A 19,841-nucleotide genomic window follows, 5' to 3' on the forward strand; every position below is an offset into this window, starting at 1 on the left:
GAGTGTTTAGAGGAAGGGGAAATTGCAAAAGGGTATTGGGGTTTCTCTTGGAGGTGATTCCAATGTTTTAAAATAGGTGATGGTGATAGTTAAAGCCAGTTAATTGAACAATTTAAATTAATGAATTATATGATGTATGAATTTTATATGTATATATATAATTATATATTTATATATATAAAATTATATATATATATATATACACACACATAAAGTGTGTGTGTGTGTGTGTGTGTGTGCGCGCGATGAATGGCCAGATCCTAAAGATGAACTGTCTGCTCCATTTGACTGAACTCACTGGGCCCACGCTCAGGCTACAGACTAGGAAGGAACTCTAACCACCTCCATAGTCCTTCTCAAGTTGTTTCACGTTATCCTCTTCTTGGGTAAAAAAGCAGCATTACTGCCTGACATTGGTTGTGAATATGCTAAGATCATGGCCTTACTCTGTGGTCTTTAATAAAGAGCCAATTCCTCAAAGATTGCCTAGCTTTGATTTCAGTTCTTAGAGAATCAATGTGATCTGATAATACTTACAGTCAATAGTGAGTTTAAGTCCCAAACCAGCCTGCCTCCTAAACACAAATTTCATTGTACTTTGTCAAAATCTCCCTCTGGTTATATAACCCAAATTTCATACTACATGGGGAGTAGAAAGTCCACAAATACTGAGCTTTATTTTTTTAAAATATTTTTTGGTTGTTGATGGACACAATATCTTTATTTATTTATTTTCATGTGGTGCTGAGGATCAAACCCAGTCCTCACGCGTGTAAGGCAGGCACTCTACCACTGAGCTACAGCCCCAGTCCCTGAGCTTTAATTTTATCACTTCAGAAGTTGATATTTCTAATTCATCTGAGGTCTGTATTATCAGATTCATACTTGCTGTACTAGGAGCCATGACATTTTTAAAAGGAAAGAAGAAAGAATACTCAAAGAACAGGACCAGCATATGACAATACTGAAGATGAAATTGTAAACTGCCACAGCACTCACTTCCATACTTAGGTTGTCATTCATCTCGATGTAACCCGAAAGATCTGCTCCTGGGTCTGGACCACCTACAGGATACCTGGCAGTGGAAAGTAGAGCCATTTACTACAAGTAGAAAAACTGAAAATTTTAGCAGATACCCAATTATGACACAGTTCCCACGACCCCACACCCAGTCTATCAAATTTCTAATTAAATTCCTGGCTTCATTAAGACATAATGAAAGATAGCTTCCACCTTCATCAGAGAGAAGTTACAGACAACAGAAAAGCCAGCCAAAAATGAAAATAAAGAATTTGCAATTCAAAGTCTGGCTTCCTTACCCTTAATACAGAAAGGAAATTTCACCAGGGTAGAGAGTCCTCACAAACTCCACTAACATGTCTGCATTTTTCCTAAAGAAGATCAGTTTGCATACTTAAAAAGATAGATGAGCATAAATAAGCATCAAAAGAGAATGGGGGGAGGGGCGAGCAGAGACAGGTTTCCAAAGGCTTGTTAACCTTAAGTGTGAAAGGAATAGAATTAAAATCCAAACTCATCTAAATTAACCTAGTAGTATGTACTTAGTATATGCCCCCAAACTAGGGTAACTGAATTGGTCTCTTAAGATTTTAGAATGACTATCATAAAATTCAAAAGCAGTGTCTTTATTTTACAACTGTAAATTTTCAGAAAGTTAGAGAGTTCCACAATAAAGATGTTATAATCTCAGGGTATGAAAATCTAACCAATTAAAATGTTAGGCAGTGGGAATAGGCTACCCATAAAGAGTAGGCTAATTGAAGCAGCAAGTCCTTCCTGAGATGTTTCTTTTTCCTTTTTCCTGTTAGTAGCTGCAACCTACTAGTTTCTGCTTCTGCAGTCATGCTTGCTCAGCAGCTGTGGCAGGAATCAAATCTGCCTGGAGAGAGAAAAAGGGACCCAGGCTACTTATATGAGAAGTCTTGAAACCTGGAGGTCTGTGTTGATACTGAGAACAAAGGGCTGTGCTCAGCCTTTGGAGAAGACTGCTGAGCCCACATCAGTGCTGAATAAACCTTGCTCTTCTGAATCTCCTATTGCTGCCTCTCTCTTTCCATTGCCATAATTTTCCTTATTTTTTCATAACAAAGTAAATTGTCCTCTTTTAACTTACTTGTGTTGTCTCGTCACATCCAAAGCACCATCCTTTATTTCTCCATATTTGGATCTTTCACTTGAAGCCTCAGTTGGGTTGGCTACACATAAGGAAGATGTCAACTGTGGCCTTGGAATCACTGTAAGACTATCCAGAGACAAGGCATCTGTAGTAGAACAGAAAGGAATAAAAATAGAGATTAACTTCTGGTTCATACCACATTAAAGAATAAACTATCCTCCCTAAAGACTTGATTGGCAGAACTATTTATGTGAAAGCAAAAGCCAACCCAATTCTATTAGCACTTTAACAAATGCCCAAGATGCTGGGTTACATGGGGGTGGAAATACCAAATGTTTATTTAAAAAGAGAAAAAAAAAAGGTGAGGCGTGGAAGACAGATAATCTTGGTCTCCTAAACAACTAGAGGGCCAATATTCTTCAGCCAGCAGGCAAAATCCAGCCAGCTGCCTGTTTTATATATATATTATATATATTTATTTATATAAATATAATATATATATTTAGTTGTTAATGGACCTTTATTTTATTTATTTATATGTGGTGCTGAGAAATGAACCCAGTGCCTTCACATGCTAGGAGGTACTCTACCACTGAGCCACCCCCCTAGCCCCAGCTGCCTGTTTTTGTAAATAAAGTTTTACTAGAATATAGCCACACCTATCCACATACATCTCCATGACTGCTTGTGTGCTACAAGAATAAAGTTGAATAGTTGTAACAAAAATTGTACGGCCTGAAAGTCCTAAAATATTTACTATCTGACCCTTTCCTGAACAACTTTGCAGAAAAATATCAAACATTGTGATTAGATTTCATCAAAACATCCCTCAAAGAATGACACACCAGTCTTTTGGGGAAACCATCTTTTTAGGTGGGTATAGGATGCAGCAGTTTAAAGGAAAACACAAAGGCTATGGAGTCAAGCACAATTTTTTAGTTCTGATTTTGGATCTGCTAAATGCCAGTTGTGTCACCTTGGGTAAATATCTCTGTCACTCTGAGGCTTAGTTTATGTTTCTATAGAATGATACTTGGCCTTGGGTATCTGTTTCCTGGTCTTTAAAATTGGGAGTTACAGAGGGGTGGGTACAGTAGTAGAGTGCTGGCCTAGTATGCACCAGGACCTGGATTCCTCCCCAGCACAGCAAAAATAAATAAAACAAAATGGGAATCACATTAGCATCTGCACTCTTAGGCTGTGGTGAGGACTAAATGAGTTTACAGATATGTTACCCACAGCAAGTATTCTTTAAGTGCTGACTTATTGTTGGGTGTGGTTATCTCTGAGTTATCAAGAATGAAATAATCTATAAAATTCTAGTGCCTGACACAAAATGAAAATTTTGTAAATTTTGAAAATGAAAATTTTGTAAAATTTTGAAAATGAAAATTCCATCCGTGGTGGTAGCAGTTTCTCCTTTTGTAGTTCAATGATCCACAAACCACCATCTTTCTTAAATTTATTTGATGAGCATCCCATTTTTATTATCATTCCAGAACCAGCATGAACTTCTGCTTTTGACTGCATCTGGGTTTTGTGGAGCATCTCCGAGGTTAGGGCTCTTTCTCCTCGTCCTGGCATTCAGTAACAGTTCACAACTGGATCCTCAACTTGCTTTTGCTTCAAACTTCCTTCTGCATCTCCACCAAAACCCTCTTGTTTCCACAATGAGCTTTGCCTCTTCTTCAAACACAAGGCTTTTGTGTTCTTCTCTTTTTATTCTGTTTCATCTGTCCATGTCATTCTCATCCATCAAAATACTTTTTTTCACACTTTTCACCAAACCCAACCCATCCCTCAAAGCCTGGTTCAACACTCCCCTCTTCTGTGGGATACTCTCTTACTTCTCATCTCTGAGTCTAGGTCTTGTCTCCCACTAATCTGTAGGCTATTTGAGGACTGGGAATGGAACTCAGGGGCACTTAACTACTGAGCCACATCCCCATTCCCCTTTTGTATTTTGTTAGAGACAGGGTCTCATGGAGTTGCTTAGGCCTTGCTAAGTTGCTGAGTTTGAATTTGAATTTGTGATCCTCCTGCCTCAGCCTCCCAAGCTGCTGGGTTTATAGGCATGAAACACCAAACCCAGCACTTATTCTTTATTATACATAATATGTTGCCTTGCACAGAATAGGTACTCAAATACATACTGATTGACTGACTGAACCCAGAAATAAATACCCAAATGTTCAACAATTCTTCCTATACAAATAAAATTGTAATGAATTATTTGCCCTTTGAAAAAGAATTCCTCTCTCAATACAATCCCTCCCCCCACCCAAGCATATCTCAGCTGGTACTGGAGGAGGGGCAACCCAAGCTCACCCAGAAGAGGCGTATACCAGCATGTGTTTTTCAAGGTCAGGGGTATGTGATGAATTCTTGCCTCTTGACTACTGTGTGGTTTGTGGTAACACTGCTTCTGAATGGAAAACCAAGTATTATTAGCTGTCTAACGGAATATAACATAAAACATTTTCTAATATACTTTATCTTCCAAAGCAGAAAGAATATCACTGGTCTCAAATGGTCCTGTGAGAGAAGTCAGAAAGAAAATGAATGATGTCAAGTGAAAAGCTTTTATGCTTTTTGATCAAAAGATATACATTATGAGTAAATTAGAACACTCATTCAAAAATCACAGTTCAGTAATCTAACATAATACTTGCATCAGCAACTCCAAATAAATAGTTTACACTTTGATATAAATAAAGCCTCTGAGGGAAGAGTTAAGCATGAGGGACAAGCCAAAGTAACTCCTTGTAATACCACAGTCAAAAAATTTAAAATATTAGTACTTCTTGGACCAACCAAAAGATACTATGTGTATGAGAGGGGGAAAAAAAATATATTTTAAAGAAAAGTATTGTGTTTGGAATCCTTGGGCTATGCATATATACTGAACTCAACTTTTTATTTTACCATAGCAACTGATCCATGTTTGCTACCTAAATAATTTCAGAAAGCTTACGCTTACCAATTTTTCTTGAAGAGATGGTTGAATTTTCTCTGGGCAGGACGGGGGATCATCGTGAGAAAATTCCTCATCTAAAAACCTCTGTAATCAGAAAATGGCAAAGTGTATTGAAAGATGAAATGTAGAAAGGGTCCAAGATGCAAAGCCCAGCAGAGGTGGGTGCCCTCTACTTCAGGGAACCTATTTGTCACTGCAAATGGGTATTTTACCCATTCATTGATCTAGGAGTAAAACTCAAAGATCAGAAACCAGGAATTGAATGGCTTTGTCACTGAAATTAGGCAGAAGCCAAGGAAGCTTTTTAGACATAACTTGGAGTAGTAAAATGGTGTTAGGAAAATTTTATAGTAATAAAATTGTGGTCTTAATCCAAGAGGCAGATGCATATTTATGGGAGTGACATTACAATAGACAATTTTATTGGTGTTCTTGAGATGATTAAGAATTCTTTAGATATGGAGATTTTTTTTTTCCTGCTAAACAGGGGCTTTTCAGGCACTCTGCCTAGACTTTCTATGTGAATTTTTTTTTTTTTCTGCTTAAACAGATGTTGTCTACATTATGCCCTGGAAAGAGATACCAGCAAATATCACTCTTCTTCCCTCTTTCATCTCCTTGCTCCAGTGCCAATCTCTCTGTTCCCTTATGTTCTTCATTTATGAACCAAAAAGGAGATTCACCAAGCATCATAAGGGAAATAAATATATTCAGCTCTACCATGGATTTCTTGAGATATCCAGACAGAAAGGTATTGAAAGCTTAATACTTATAATATTATAAGTTTTGGTACTCAATACTTTGGTACTTAATACTTATAATATTATAAGTTTTGGTACTCAAAACTTTTAGCATATGGTTTTAAATTGAAAAATACACCCTTCCTATCAGATAGGAGGTGCCTACAAAACTGGCTCTCTGCTAACAGATGCAGTGGCTGGGCAAATTCTGAAATGCTTCCTCTTTGGGAGATGCTATCAGGAGCCACTCACTGATGTGAGTTCTCCCCTCGTTTTCCTAAACACTTTCTGTGAACAAGAGAACAAAGTCTACCAAAGTCTTTTCTTTTAAGTTGGTTATTTAATTTAATGGTTAAAACCACTCCATATTCTACATTAATTTCAAAACCTAATACAAGTTATAAATCTTCCCCACATATCACACAGGTTTTGTTTGTTTGTTTGTTTGATTTTTACCTGAAACAGAAAGCCATGGTGTTGTCCTTCAGTTAACTGCTTTCGAAGTACCTCAATAGTTGCTATGAAGAGAATTTACAACCAGTTCAATATGACCATTTTAAATCCCCTTCCCATCATTTATTTCATCGCTTTATAAAATTGTAATGGCTTTGCATTTGGAATCTGAAGGAAAGAAGACGACAACTGACTTCTGAGAATGGCATTGGCCCCTTAAGACTTAGGGACAGAGAAATAGGCTGTGGCAGCTCCACCATTCTCCCCCTTAGGTATTTAAAACTAACCTTGATAGACACAAGTGATCTGCCTCCTTGAAGTGAGTCACAGAATTTATTCAATCTTAAAACAAGAATACAAGGGCTGGGGATGTAGGTCAGGTCAGTGGTAGAGCTCTTGACTAGCAGGTGCCAGGCCCTGGATTCAGTCCCCAACACCACAAAACAAGAAAAACACCTTAGTGAGTCATTCAGGCCAACCTCCCACCATACAGGAATCTGGTGTCCATTAAAGCCTCTGTTTGAACCCTAGAATTAGGGCCCTACAACCTCAGAATTTTATAAATTAAACTGAGAGCACGAGAACACTGACATCCAGAGGATTGAGATGAGTGACAAGCAATGGACCCAAGTTCAGATCCACAGGACAACAGTGGATTCAGTGTGCTATCCCATGACGTTAGAAACATGTGCTTTAACTAAAATCTGCTGCCCAGTAAGTTTTCAAAGTCTTATCTCTCAAATCATGGAAATGGGGGTGGGTGGTGGTGGATATAGCTATTTAAGTTAATAGTAACATACTGGGCTGGGGATGTGGCTCAAGCGGTAGCGCGCTCGCCTGGCATGCGTGCGGCCCGGGTTCGATCCTCAGCACCACATACCAACAAAGATGTTGTGTCCGCCGAGAACTAAAAAATAAATATTAAAAATTCTCTCTCTCTCTCTTTCTCTCTCTCTCTCCTCTCACTCTCTCTTTAAAAAAAAAATAGTAACATACTTATTTGACAATCCATACTCTAAAATATAGCTAAGAATGAGAAAATAGACCACATCTTTCAACAACCAAAATAGACACTGATATTCATGCCCTTTACTCACGTGGAAAATCTCACACATCACCAACACTGGGCTCTGAATTTATACATTATTCTCACAAGCTCGGCTGCTTTCTCAGCCCACAGAAGATTCAAAGCAAAAATTAAACAAGGGGATGGAGCTCTGCTAGATGGAAGCATATTAATAGCTACCACTATTTTTTTAAAAAATCCCTAAGAGTCAGGAAAATTATTAACAGCAAATCTTCTGGTGTCCAAAACACACAGCAATCTGGTACTGCTTGTTTTATAGACCCACAGTTTTATATCTCAAAAACCTGAAAAAATTCTGAGCAATGAAAATATTAGTAATATGTATAAAAATTCTATATAAAATCTTCAATTATATAGAATATTACCTATGTAAAAAATATATTTTATGCAAACTTTTTTGTAAAAATAGTTTATTTTTCAACTAAACTGCATAGTACCAAGTATCTCCTCGGCCAGTAAGATTTTTAATATTTATTTTTTTTTAATTGTAGTTGGACACAATACCTTTATTTTATTTATTTTTATATGTTGCTGAGGATTGAACCCAGGGCCTCACATGTGCTAGGACAGCACTCTACCACTGAGCCACAACCCCAGCCCACAATACCATTTTTTTTTTTTTTAATTTCAAGCCAAGCGCAGTGGCACATACCTATAATCCCAGAGGCTTGGGAGGCTGAGACAGGAAGATCATAAGTTCAAAGCCAGCCTCAGCAATGATGAGGCACTAAGCAACTCAGTGAGAAGCTGTCTCTAAATAAAATACAAAAATATAGCTGGAGATGTGACTCAGGGATTGAGTGTCCCTGAGTTTGATCACCAGTACTCAAAAGAATAAAATTAAAACTATTTCAAACTTATAAAAGGATTAAAATTTTTTCTCTTTAATACTTAGAACTCATGAGTTATTTTTTTTTAAAAAAATCAATGTCTAAGAAATAAGACCCTGTGTTCCTCCTGACCTATATTCAAAAGAGCAACAAAGCTTGCAGAAGTGGCCATCATGTTTTTGAGGGTTGTGTATCACTAAAACACAAATTCAGAATTCTGTCTTAGAATTATCAAACTAAGTTTGTGCTTCAGAAGAAATAATGAGTTAGTACAGCACTGTCTAAATTACCCATCTGCTTTCCCACCAGGCAATCTTGGGTTTTAGAAAGAGTCTATCTCAAAGCATTCAAATTAAAAACCTTTTTTCAACAGATGTTTTGTGCAATAAGTAGCAACTATTTCCATATTTTCCATATGGCAAAACAAGCTGGTTTATGACCCCAATTTGCATTCACCTTTGCATTCCTCTGTTTGAAGTGCGACTCGCCATGTCTCTAGGACATTTAGGCTGCACATAAGAACAAATAAAGCAATGACCACTGCATCCCCTGCAGCTGCCACCTGTGATTATAAGATGGGACCAGGTGTCCTGGTGAGTTGCTTCTGAAGGAAGCTGAGATAAAGCAACTTTCTAAATGACTATGCAATGGAGCTTTTAGGCAAAGGCCCTACAATTAATTGACTGTTGAAAATTAAAGCTGTAACATTGTTAGAGCTATAATAATGTTAGTTATCAATGATGCTTCACATTTATGGAATATGGACTTCTATAACACAGTATATAGCTTACTGAAAAAAAACCTCATGTTCTGTAAAATTGTGCATTAAAAATGTCAGGATTCATTAACCACAGACTATGAGAAACTACAAGGACAATGAACCTGATTTTAAAACGGGCAAAAAACATAGGCACTTCACAAAGAAGATACATAATGGCCATTCAGTACACAAAAATGTGCTCGACATCATTAGTCCTCTAAAAGATTAAAATTACAATGAGATGTCAGCAGAGTCGCCAAAATAAAAATTGACACTATCAAATACTGAAGATGTGGAACTTCCATTCGGTGCTGGGGGAGTGTAGAATGCCCAACACCATGGAAAAGTGGTAGTGTCTTTGAAATTTAGAGCCACAACCGTGCTATGACGTAACAATTCTGTTCCTCGGTATTTATTCTAGATGAAATAGGAACTTATGTCCACACACAGATCTGTGCACAGATGTTCAAGGCAGCTTTATCCATTATAACTTAAAATGGGAGATACTTCAGAGGTCCAGTAATAGGAGAAAAGAATCAAATTACCTTTTATCTCAATAAAAAAATTACCTCAATAAAAAAATTACTGGGAAATAAAACAAGTGAATCTCAAAATATTATGCTGAGGAAGAGACACCAAAGAGTACATATGGTATAACTCAATTCTAGAACATGCCAACAACCCTAACCATATCAGTGGCTGCTCCTTGTGGTGGAGGTGGGGGAGGAGCATTCAACTGGGAAGTAGCTCAAGGGAGATTTCTGACAGAAGTTCTGTGTTTTGATGTGCTTTCCTGAGGCTGGTGGGACAGTGAACTTAACGTCTGAAAACACTTGAAAATTACAACAAAAATAACAGGGTTTATAAGGTAAACAGGGTTAGGAAGAAACCACTAAAAAACATAAGCAACATTGTCACCAGAGTCTAGTAAATACAATCATTAAATTATTAGTACCCAGGAAGAGTACATGGATCACCCAGACATGCATCTCAGAAGGCCTCACAGAGATTAGAAATGCACAAATACAACAGAGCAGGAACCTTTAAATGGCACAACGCTGGTTGGGTGCTAAGAAAACCGCAGGTGGAAGTGGAACTCTCACACAGCAGGGAGAACAAGGAGAACAAGCCATCTGCCATGCACAGAGCTCTGCAAGGCTGGGGTTGAGCCTCTCTAGGGGGTGGGGGAGGCCCAGGTGCAAACACTTGTTTTGAATTTTCACAAAATAAAGCTGAAAGTGCTCCTGGTGCCCATTTGGCAGCCAAGCTAAGGGGTATTTTCCTTTCTTGCAGAGGTGATTGATCATTCTGTGCCTTCCAACCCAGATCCTATTTCCAAGAAGACAGTGAATGAAACAATAGAAATCCCCTCTTACACTAACATGATATTCAGCATTAACCAATAATCACAGAAGAGGTAATGCTCTGCATAGCGTATACCAACTCTGGGCAAGTGCTAGCCACCATACTGAACTTGCAGTTCTCAACTACATTGGTGGAAAAGGACGCTGAGACACAGAGAGGTAAAGTGACTGGCCCAACTTCACCTGGCAACGCTCTATGTAGAGTTTGAGTCAGGACAAAGGTTGGTTTAACTTCAAATCCCAGGCTCTTAAACTATTACACCACACTTCCTGGATTATTTCATGCATACCTACCTTTTTCATTGGGAAAATTTGGGCCCCTATCTCATCAAAGCAGTTGAAACAGCTATAATTGGCTCTGGTGTCCTCCTCAGACTTATCCTGACACCTGCTGTCTTTAACTGTGTCAGTCACCCAGGTCCCCCTTTGTCTCAATTCCCTCTTCTTTGTTTGCTCAGGACACATGACTGTCATCTTGCATCTATCCTCTAAACAGTAAAGTTCATGTGCAAATCATATGTTCAAATGAAAAATTATGAAACATATAAGCATCTTGGGATCTCTCCACAAGGAAATATTTATGGTTCCTAAAGGTAATTCCCTCATCTTCTATTAAATGAGTGACTCAATGAAGACTTCATGTTAGATACAACAAGAGATGGCAAATAGTAAAGGGATGATGGCTTGGATTAGATCAACTAGTCTGTTTCCTGTAGATAAGAAGTGCCTCAATGTGTTGTATGCATACCCTAGATCGAGAAACTTTTTAGATTCCCTTTTTAAAGGAAACCTGCCATTATAATCCAGTATAGCCTACATTAACAAGATAACTTAGGTATGAAGAAAGAAAACATAAAAGTAACCACTCAAGACATTTAATCATTCGAATGGCACACACACACTTCATGGAGGTGAGCAAGCACGCTGACCACTTCAAAACTCAGATCAGTCCTCGTGACAGTGAAAAACTTATACAGTACTATTTAGTCAACCCTCAGTTCAGAATTTTTAATCCAATGTCATAAACACCATCTCACTTCTAGTTTGTACACCTTGTGATTGGCCTGAACATTTGGACAAATGAACTTGATCCACAATTTGCTGAAGAAGATTCATGGATCAGAAAGCAATGGTTATAAACACTTTGTTTTTTAAAACTAGCCAGAGAGTTTCAGAAAAGCTAAGTAGGTTGAAATATTTTTCTTTTCTGACTCAGAATTAAAATGTCTGATTCAGAACTGAAGTAGCATGGGGTGGCAGTGGTTGTGGTGAACTGCACTTGGATGCATTTGTGATAACTGTCCCACCTCTGCTGTCCCTAGTCTATTGAGAATATGTGCCATACAGAGCAGTTTGAAAGCATGTGCTATCTAAATTTCCCTCTTCTCCCAAAGGATGACTTTTAAGGGATTAGAAAAAAACTTCATGTAAGGAAATGATCTTAGGAGCAAACTCCTGATGTGTATGCCTTCTTTGGACAGGAAAAAATCCAAACAAGTAAGGGATTTCAAAAATCCAGGCAGTTTATGATCAACTTGAGCTAGAAAGGAAGTGTCCACCCTTCTTAATCCAGGCAGAAAAAAAATCATGCATTCAACCCAGGACAACCTTCATATGTTGCTTTTAATATTTGATCTAATTATCCCCCTGAGGACAAACTGGAAAAACAAGAGGATTCACTTTGGGATAAGTTACAAAATTTGACTCTCCCAAGAAAGTGCTACAAGGAAATCATAGAGTGAGGGGACACATTCTTAGCAACCTATAAAATTATGGAGTATAATATTTAATCAAAAGATAAATATAACTGGGCCACAAGACTAGTCCTCCTAGTATCTAAAGCAGACATGCCTTAAACCAAATTTGAAATGCCTTATTTTTAATGCAACATGAACAGTTCTAATCACCAGGGAACCTTCTCCAGTGCCCTCTGAGCAATAATAAAATAATACTGACTGAAAGCATGCCTCATATTGCTGACAAGTGAATCAAAATAAACCCACACCTAAAATTATTGAAAGCTAGCAAGTTCATAAAGGTTTAAAAATAATAATAAAATGCTGAATAGCCACTGCTATTTCAAAAGTAGATAATTTCTTCAATTCTTAGGCAGTTCTCTTAGATAACAGTAGAAAGGGTCCAATAAATCCAAAACAAACACAAGCCTGAAATTTTTCATTTCTAGCTAACCTTAAGCTTATATTTAGTTGTTTATTACTCAAACCAAGTAACTTTCTATAAAAAGAACACTCACACTGCTAGAACAAGAAGCAGTTGGCTGATAAATGGCTAAATAAGATTTATGTTTACTGTACTTGTTTCTAGAATAAAACAGGTTTATAAATAACTTGACATTTGTAATTTGACAATTGTCTTCTCACATATATTCTTAGTAAATGCTTATGCACTAGTAGATAACACAGAAAGAAATGACAAATATTCCAAGTTTTAAAATGTAAAGTATGTATGTAAACTACCATTAACATTTTTAAATATTTTCACACAAACTTAATATTTGGGTACATAATGAATTCATAATTACTTTGCCCAATCTCCTACTTAGAATAAAATGAAGGAGTAGAGCCATTTCTACCATATGATGGACAAAACCTGATTAATAAATTCATGGTAGAATTTGCAAACAATTTTCAAGTTCAAATATTTCAATACACATAAGACTTCTTGTTTACTTTCAAAGATTTGAAAGTTTAATTTTAAAAGGAAAAAAAAAAAAGAAACCATCATGAACAAATCTAACTCACAACAAATAACCCAAACGGAAAGCTAACGTTAAATCCCTGTACCTAACCACTAGGCAGACTTCTCTAAGAGCCCCACAATCCTGCCCCCCACCAACCCTTCCCCAGGCATAGAGTCAGCAATAACACAGCGACTGTAATCTAGATCAATGGCTGTAGTCCCTTTGCCCCTGCCTTAGGGTGAAATACACTGGGGACATAAATGAATATTTGCTACTTACTTTTCAGTTTTCTTGTCTTCTCCTGAAGCTTCTGGCAAGTGTTCGATAACTCACTATTTATAGTTTGGAGGTTCCGTTGTTCTGAAATTGCTTCCTCTAATTTATGCAGTAAAGACTTAGTTTTTTCACTGGCAGAAGAGGCGGCCTGATCGCGAGCCTTAACCTGGATATGCACAGTGAACACTGGGTTTTAGCAGGGTAGCCAGGGAAGACAGCAATTGAGCGCTCACTCACATGCATGAAACTGAAAATGTGCTTTTCTTCTCAGGGAAGTGATAAGCGTCCTCTCCACTTCTGCTGTTGCTGTTTGCCTGGGCTTGGTGTGCCCGAGCTATTTCTACAGTGGTAGAAGTCCTGATATGTCAGGTTGCCTCCTTCTGCAAAGTCCCCTCTTTCATCATCAGGCTGTTGACACCGCCTCTTTTACAACTCCCCCCTTACTTCCTCCGCTTGCTGCCAGTCACTAGGGACTTAACTTCACAGTTCCTCTTTATTTTTTTTTTCTTTGTTCCGCCTTCATTTTTACTTCATGGTCTTAAGGACATCTGAGGAGACTCACCCCCTGAATCTAATGTAGTCAGGTCCACCCTACCTGCTCCTCTGCATCCTCCAGACGTTGGCTAGCTTCCAGGAGCTTCTGCCTGAGGATGACTTCCTGGTTGACAGCATCTTCTTGCAGCTGTTTGATGGCTCCTAGTTGTTTCTGACTGGAGTTTAAAGAAAAAAAAAGTCCAAACCACAAGCTGTCAGTGACATTTCAACTGAGAGTCACTCTGGGAAACCAACAAATTCAAACTCATAACTCCTCAGAGATCAGAGGAAAAAATGACGGTTTTTACATACATAGCAGTCCTTCACAAATACAGAAGTTCAAGCCTAGTGTATTGATCACCTAGCCTTGACTTTACAGCTGAGGACAATGTTCAGAGCACTTAGCCTTTGTGGCCTGCTGAGAAGATGGCTCTACAATGAGGTCAGGGTGACAGGTGCAATACTTATACTTCACAGTTAGACTTTAGCCTTTACAGAAAAGGGAAGAAAGAAGTGAGGGAGGGAAAGGAAACCAAAGAGAGCTTTGTCTCATGACACTATGCTTTCTCCTTAAGGGCTGACAATCGTGGTATACACAGGTGCCACTGGCACAGGAAGTCCACCCCAAATGGGGATGAAGCTGGCTGTGAACATTTCTGCTGCAGTTATCCCTTCTGTAGCCCTTCGCCACTTCTACCCTATTACAAATCTTGGGATTATTCTCACCCCTCATTTGGATCCAATACTAATCCCCAAAATATATACTAATGCATCTGTTCTCTATTAGTGATTGTTTAATCTGTACCACATGGCAACACATTGATGCTTATCTGGAAACAAAGTGACTTGAATAAGGACCTTATTCCCATTCTACATTGGTAAGAACCCAGCCGTGGTTACAAGAAGGACCACACCAAAGACAAGAAAGGTCTCACAAAATCATTTGCCATTATGGCACACAAACACCTAAACAACAACAACTAAAATGATTTAAATTGCCACACACTTTCTACTAAGCATTCTCCAATAGCTTATAGGCAGTGGTGGTTTTGTAGTAAGAACACTCAATAAATACACAGCAAATACACAATATCATTAAGTAGGCCTAATGTTGTACAGGTCTCTAAACCATATTCATTTTGCATAGCTGAAATTTTATACTTGTTGAATAGCAACTCCCCTATTCCCTCCCTCCAAGCTCTGGCAACTACCATTCTTCTCTGTTTCTACAGGTTTAACTATTTCTGATAGCTGGTGTAAGTGGAATAGTGCAATGTTTGTCCTGTGAGTAATTTATTTCACTTAGCAAAAGTTTTCCAGGTTCACAGTTATTGACAGATGTGGCATAATTCTCTTCTTTGACAAGGTTGGATAATATTCCTTGGTATATTCTTCATGCATTCATCCACTAAAAGACGCCTAGGTTGTCATAAGTAGGGCTGCAATGAGCATGCAAATGCAAATCTCTCTCCAACATCCTTACTTTAGTTCTTTTGGGTAAATATCAAGGAGTGGGGCTGTTGGATCATATGCTGGTTCTGTTTTTAATATTTTGAGGCACTTTTTTCATAGTGCCTATGTCATTTTACATTCACAAGAGAGTACAAGGGTTTCTCTACATCTTCAAAAGGCAACTTTTTTGTTTATAATAGCCATCTATGGGTGTGAGATGATATCCAATTGTGGATTTTATTTGCATTTCTTGAATGATTAGTAACGTTGACTATCTCTTCACATACCTGTTGGCTGTTTGTATGTCTTCTTTGGAGAAATGTCTACTCAAGCTCATTTTTTAAAAAATCAATGTTTTAAAAATTATTTTTGCTATATAGTTGAGTTTCTTATATATTTTGGATATTAAGCCCTCATGAGATATACAGTTTGTTAACTGTAGACTGTCTCTTTACAGAAAAGTTTCCATCTGCTGAAATCCCACATGTTCATTTTGTCTGTTGTTGCCTAGGCTTCTGGTGTCCTATCCAAGAAATTTTGTCATGATCAATGATTTATGAAGCTTCCCCCCCACCCCATTTTCTCATAGAATCTTTCAGCTCCAGATCACAGGTCTAAATTGACTGTCTGATTTCATTCTTCCTGCAGATATACAATATTCCCAACGTTATTTGTTGAAGAAAATATCCTTTCCCTGTTGTGTATTCTTTGCACTCAAATATATCTGGATTTATTTCTAGGCCGTTTTATTCTCTGGTCTCTGCATCTTCATGCCAGTACCATACTAGTCTAACCACTGTAACTTTGAAATCGATTTTGAAATGGGGAAGGATCATGCTTCTATCTTTGTTCCTCTTCTCAAGATTTTTTAGGCAATTCAGGGTCCTTTGCAGTTCCATATGAATTTTAGAATTGTTTTTTTCCATTTCTATAAAAAGTATTATTGGGATTTTTGCTGGTAATTGCACTAAGTCTATAAATTTCTTTGGCTATTTGGAATTTTAGAAATGTGAAGTCTTCCAATCCATAAACATATTTCCATTGATTTGTCTTTAATTTCTTTCGTCAATGTTTTCGGTTTTCCATACGAAAGTCTTCCACCTCCTTATTTAAATTTATTCCTAAGTATTTTATTCTTTCTGATGTAATTGTAAGTTTAGTTTTCTTTCAGATAGTCACTATTAACATATAGAATTTGATTTTTGTATGTTGACTTTATATCCTGAAATTTTATTGATTTTACTCTAGCAGGATTTTTTGTGGAATCATTAGAGTTTTCTACATATAAGATCAGGTCAACTACAGATAATCTCAGTCTTCCTTTTTGATTTTGATGCCTTTTGTTTTAAATGTTCTCAAACTTCTAGTACAATGCTGAATAGAAGTGATGAAAGTGGGCATCATTGCCTTGTTTCTGATATTAGAGAAAATGTTTTTCACTGTTAAATCTTAGCTGTGGGTTTTGTATACCTGACTTTTATGTTGGGTTAGTTTCCTTCAATTCCTAATTTGCTGTGTTTGCATGAAAGACAATTTTGTTAAATGCTTTTTCTGCACCTATAGAGATGATTGTGCAACATGTTTCATTGGTCAACACAGTATGCCACATGGATTGATTTGTATGTGTTGAACCATCCTTACACCCCAGGAATAAAGCCCGCTTGATAGTGTTGAATTTGGTTTGCTCATAATTCATCAAGAATATTGGACTGAGGGCTGGGGTTGTTGTTTAGTGGTAGAGTGCTTGCCTAGCATGTGTGAGGCATTGGGTTCGATTCTCAGCACCACATTTAATAAAATAAAGATCCATCAACAACTTAAAAAAAAAAAGGAATATTGGTCAGGGGTGATCTTAACATGTGTGTGTTTGGCTTTGGTATCAGGGTAATGCTGGCCTCATAAAATGCTGCTGCTGCTTCTTTTTTTTTTTTCTTAAAGGCAACATTTGTTAAGAGTTTCAGAAACACTAGCATTCAATCATTAATGTTTGGTAAAATCTCTACCTGGGCTTTTCTCTCTTGAGGTGTTTGATTACTGAACTTTTTTTTTTTTTTTTTTTTTTTAATGGTACTGGAGATTGAGCCCAGGGCGTGATGGCTAAAGGCAGTGCTCTGCCACTGAGCTGTATCTCCAGTTCATTCTTCTTACTAGTTATAGGTCTATTCACACTTATCTAATTCTGTCTCAGTAGATGGCATGTTTTATGAATTTATTAGTTTTCTTTTAACTTATCCAGTGTGTTGGCATAGAATTTTTTAATGATTCTTTGTATTCCCATGGCTTAAGTTATATCTCTCCTATTTCTGCACCTGAATTTTTTTTCTTACTAAGATTTGACAGGCTTTTTTCTCTTTTCAAAAATCCAATTCTTGGTTTTGTTGCTTTCTTATTTCTGCTATAATCTTTATTAATCCCTTACTTCTAACTTTGCACTTAAGTTGATCTTTTTCTAATTTACTGAGGTATAAATTTAGGTTACTTGAGACCTTTTTTCATGTGCTTATTTCTATAAATTTCCCTTAACATTGCTTTAGCTGCAACCCGAAGGTTTTTGCATACTCTTTGTTTTCATTTGTCTGAAGATGTTTTCTAACTTCTCTTTTGATTTCTTCATTCACCCATTGGTTGTTCAGGACTATGTTGTTAAATTTCCACGTTTGTGAATATTCTAGGTCTCCTTCTGCTTTAGATTTCTAATCTCATTCTATTTTTGAAAAAGAAATAGTACAATTTCAAAACTTCTTAAATTTGCTAGTACTTGTTTAGTAGTCTACTGCATGATCCATCGTGGAGAACATTCAATGTGCACATGAGAAGAAAGGATATTCTGTGGCAATTGAGTGGAATTTTCTCTGTTAGGTCCATTTGATCTGTAGCATTGTTCAAGTGTGACATTTCCTGATTGTTTCTGTGAGTGTTCTACTTATTATTGAAAGTGGAGGACTGAAGTCTCCTACTGTTATTGTATTGCTGTCTATTTGATTTCTCCCGGCAGTTCTGCCAGTGATTGCTTTATTTTTAGGTGCTCTGATGTTGGGTGCATAGACATTTATGATTATACCTTCCTGATGAATTGACCTTTTATCATTATATAACATCCTTGTCTCCAATGACAATTTTTTACTTAATCTATTTTGCCTAATGTAAATAGAATCATCCCTGTTCTTTTACCATTTGCATGCAATATTTTTTACCCTTGCACTCTCAGCCTATGGGTGCCCTTAAATCTAAATTGAGTCTGATAAGATAACATCCAAGTCACATTTTTAAAAAATTCTGTCACATTTTTTGTGGATATTCACTTGCATTTAATTATTGATAGGAAAGGACTTATTACCATGTCACCACTTTGTTATTTATTTTCAACATGTCTTACAATTCTTTTGACCCTCTCTTCCTCTTATTGTCTTCCTTTGAATTCTGTTAGATTGCTTTCTCCTTTTTTTGTGAATATCTTCTATAAGTATTTTTTGTTGTTATGAGTCTTACATAAAATCTTACCGCTACACAGTATTTTCAATCACATTCACTAGACTTTTACTTCTCTACACATTTTCATAACTGATCACAAGTTATATCTTTTTATATTATGTATTCATTAATATTTTATAGTTAAGTTACTTATACTTTTTTTTTTTTTTGATACTGAGGATTGCTTAACCACTGACCATATCCCAGCACGCCCCTTCCTTTTGAGACAGGGTCTCACTAAGTTGCCAAGGCTGATCTCAATCCTGTGATACTCCTGCCTCAGCCTCAGCTTTTGTCTGCCTGGGAAAGTCTGCCTCTTCTTCATTTTTAAGGACAGATTTGCTGGGTATAGTTTTCTTGCACTTTCAGCACTCTGAATATATCATCCTAGACCTTTCTGGCAGGATTTCTGCTGCAAAATCTAATAGGCTTATGTGATGAGTCCTTTTTTATCTTGATGTTTTTAACATTCTATCTTTGACTTTTAGCAATCTGATCATGTGTATGGATATGGACTTATTTGGGTTTATCTTATTGGCTGTCCATAAGGCCCCTTGGATCTGGATGTCCACTTCCTTCCTCATGTCTAGGAAGTGTTCTGGATATTATTTCTTTGAATAATCTTTGCTTTATCTTATATGAGGCCTACACTCTAAGGTATAGATAAAAAACAAGGGAGTGTTTCTCTCATTTCCTCTGGGATTCCAAAATGCACATATCATTCCGTTTGCTGGCATTCCATAAGCTTTGTTCACTCTGTATTCTTTTTACTTTTTACTCCTCTGACTGTATAATTTTCAATAACCTGTATTCTAGTTTACCAATCTTTTGACTTGATCTAGTATGCTGTTGAAAACCTCTAGCAATTTTTTTCAGCTCACTTATTGTATTTTTTAATGCTAAGATCTCTGTACTTTTTTATATTCTCTATCTTTCATTATAATTCTCACTTTGTTCATGCCTTATTCTCCTGTCCTCATTTAGCATCTTCATTATATTCTGTCTGATAAATCATGTTTTTATCTATCTATAGCTTAGAATAACCAGCTCTCTACAAGA

General features: G+C 37.1%; 1 protein-coding gene across 1 annotated transcript in view; it reads right to left on the reverse strand.

The window, feature by feature from the left end:
• Window positions 1–19,841, reverse strand: part of Irag2 (inositol 1,4,5-triphosphate receptor associated 2) — a 111,642-nt gene that overhangs the window by 35,770 nt on the left and 56,031 nt on the right. The window contains exons 17-23 of the mRNA XM_026392360.2: window positions 13,921–14,035; window positions 13,329–13,491; window positions 6,311–6,372; window positions 5,118–5,198; window positions 4,466–4,562; window positions 2,135–2,282; window positions 1,000–1,075 (exon numbers count right to left, since the gene is read on the reverse strand). Of these exons, the coding sequence (XP_026248145.2) occupies window positions 1,000–1,075; window positions 2,135–2,282; window positions 4,466–4,562; window positions 5,118–5,198; window positions 6,311–6,372; window positions 13,329–13,491; window positions 13,921–14,035 (742 nt within the window). The remainder of the gene's footprint in view (window positions 1–999; window positions 1,076–2,134; window positions 2,283–4,465; window positions 4,563–5,117; window positions 5,199–6,310; window positions 6,373–13,328; window positions 13,492–13,920; window positions 14,036–19,841) is intronic.

This window comes from Urocitellus parryii, chromosome 5 (assembly GCF_045843805.1).
Source record: "Urocitellus parryii isolate mUroPar1 chromosome 5, mUroPar1.hap1, whole genome shotgun sequence".
Taxonomy (NCBI): Eukaryota; Metazoa; Chordata; class Mammalia; order Rodentia; family Sciuridae; genus Urocitellus; species Urocitellus parryii.